This window comes from Salmo salar, chromosome ssa19 (genome assembly GCF_905237065.1).
Source record: "Salmo salar chromosome ssa19, Ssal_v3.1, whole genome shotgun sequence".
Lineage (NCBI taxonomy): Eukaryota > Metazoa > Chordata > Actinopteri > Salmoniformes > Salmonidae > Salmo > Salmo salar.
In genome coordinates, this window is record NC_059460.1 from 40,969,214 (window position 1) to 40,971,713 (window position 2,500).

Below are 2,500 nucleotides of genomic sequence, written 5' to 3' on the forward strand. Positions count from 1 at the left end.
TCTATAGCATGTTACTGTACAGCCACTGAGCTCTGACCTCATCTATAGCATGTTACTGTACAGCCACTGAGCTCTGACCTCATCTATAGCATGTTACTGTACAGCCACTGAGCTCTGACCTCATCTATAGCATGTTACTGTACAGCCACTGAGCTCTGACCTCATCTATAGCATGTTACTGTACAGCCACTGAGCTCTGACCTCATCTATAGCATGTTACTGTACAGCCACTGAGCTCTGACCTCATCTATAGCATGTTACTGTACAGCCACTGAGCTCTGACCTCATCTATAGCATGTTACTGTACAGCCACTGAGCTCTGATGTCATCTATAGCATGTTACTATACAGCCACTGAGCTCTGATGTCATCTATAGCATGTTACTGTACAGCCACTGAGCTCTGACCTCATCTATAGCATGTTACTGTACAGCCACTGAGCTCTGATGTCATCTATAGCATGTTACTGTACAGCCACTGAGCTCTGATGTCATCTATAGCATGTTACTGTACAGCCACTGAGCTCTGATGTCATCTATAGCATGTTACTGTACAGCCACTGAGCTCTGATGTCATCTATAGCATGTTACTGTACAGCCACTGTGTTTCAATTCAGACTAAATCTGCCATTTTCAACCTGCATAAGGGATGACGGGCTGTGAGTGGGAAGGACTATGATGAGTGCCCTGACTGTAAGACTCTCTGGATAAGAGTGTCTGCTAAATGACTAAAATGTAAATGTTTTCCTCTGGCCTTGACAGGAGTACTTTGAGAGCTATCTGGCCATAGCCTCCACTGTGCCTTCAGTCCTCTGTCTAGTCCTCAACTACCTACTAGTTAACAGGTAACCTCCTCTGTTTAGTCCTCAACTACCTACTAGTTAACAGGTAACCTCCTCTGTCTAGTCCTCAACTACCTACTAGTTAACAGGTATTCTCCTCTGTCTAGTCCTCAACTACCTACTAGTTAACAGGTAACCTCCTCTGTCTAGTCCTCAACTACCTACTAGTTAACAGGTAACCTCCTCTGTTTAGTCCTCAACTACCTACTAGTTAACAGGTAACCTCCTCTGTCTAGTCCTCAACTACCTACTAGTTAACAGGTAACCTCCTCTGTTTAGTCCTCAACTACCTACTAGTTAACAGGTAACCTCCTCTGTCTAGTCCTCAACTACCTACTAGTTAACAGGTAACCTCCTCTGTTTAGTCCTCAACTACCTACTAGTTAACAGGTAACCTCCTCTGTTTAGTCCTCAACTACCTACTAGTTAACAGGTAACCTCCTCTGTCTAGTCCTCAACTACCTACTAGTTAACAGGTAACCTCCTCTGTTTAGTCCTCAACTACCTACTAGTTAACAGGTAACCTCCTCTGTCTAGTCCTCAACTACCTACTAGTTAACAGGTAACACACACATACAAAATACACACAGAGGCCAAATCCCCCTTTCAGAGAACATCATTAGAGGGACCAGATTCAGTCAGCCTATCAGTAGGCCAGGCTATAAACACTGGAGCCAGTGAGGTCACATGTTCTCTCAGCCAAACAGATGGTCTGTTCTGGATATAAAGGACTCAGTATCCTTCCACACTGTGACCTTCATTTTACAGTCCTGCAGTGTGTTTGGACCTTTTAAATGTACGTGTTAAGGGAAGGCATCACTGCTACTTCCTGAAACGAACACGTTTTGGCCTTCTTTAGAGGTTTTCCTTGTATTAGCATCCATTGTCCTCCAAGAGTTGCTGAATCACCTCTACTAAAGGCATTGGGTAAGCCTGATCCCAGATCTGTGTGTGCTGTCTTGCCAACTCCTAGTTACAACTCACGACTGCACAAACAGATCTGGGATCAGTCTGAGACAATGTAGATGTCTACAATTATGAACATAGTCTCCATCCCTCTGGCTGAACAGAATGTTACGTATTAAAGATGTTTTACCCTTGAGCAAGACACTTGACCCCTGATAATTGCTCTAGTGGTTCTACGCTGCGGATGGCCCATTGCCTCCATCCCCTCTGGGTGTGTCTCTGTGGTGAGCATAAAGACACATTTCACTTCTCTGTAAGTTAAGGAAGTACATATTATCTTATGTGTAATTAGTTTAAAGTGGCAGGTAGGTATGAATAACACAATCCCAGTCTCTCATGTGTTGACCAGACCTGGGTTCAAATAGTATTTTAAATCATTTCAAATAGTTTTATATGTGTTTGATTTGAGCTTGCCTGGCACAATGGGACCAACAGAATGGTCTCTAAACTTCAAACCCAGCCCACCTAGCTCTCCAGGTAGGCTAAAGCAAACGCTCAAAAGTATTTGAAAGATTTCAAATAGTACTTGAACCCAGGTCATGTGTTGAGCAGTCTTGCAGTCTAATTTAATCCACTCGAGCTACTTCCTGGTTGATCAGCAACACCATTCCATTAATGCATCCTCATACGTAGGTTTGGTTCGCTCCTAGCAGAACACGGATAGGCGAAGCGAACGTCTTACATAATATTACTG

The 2,500-nt window shown here is 43.7% G+C and overlaps 1 protein-coding gene across 2 annotated transcripts in view; it reads left to right on the forward strand.

Moving 5' to 3' along the window:
* slc29a3 (solute carrier family 29 member 3) overlaps positions 1-2,500 on the forward strand; it is a 17,267-nt gene that overhangs the window by 2,007 nt on the left and 12,760 nt on the right. For both annotated transcript variants that reach the window (XM_045702317.1, XM_014157985.2), the window contains exon 3: positions 761-843. In XM_045702317.1, the coding sequence (XP_045558273.1) occupies positions 761-843 (83 nt within the window). The remainder of the gene's footprint in view (positions 1-760; positions 844-2,500) is intronic.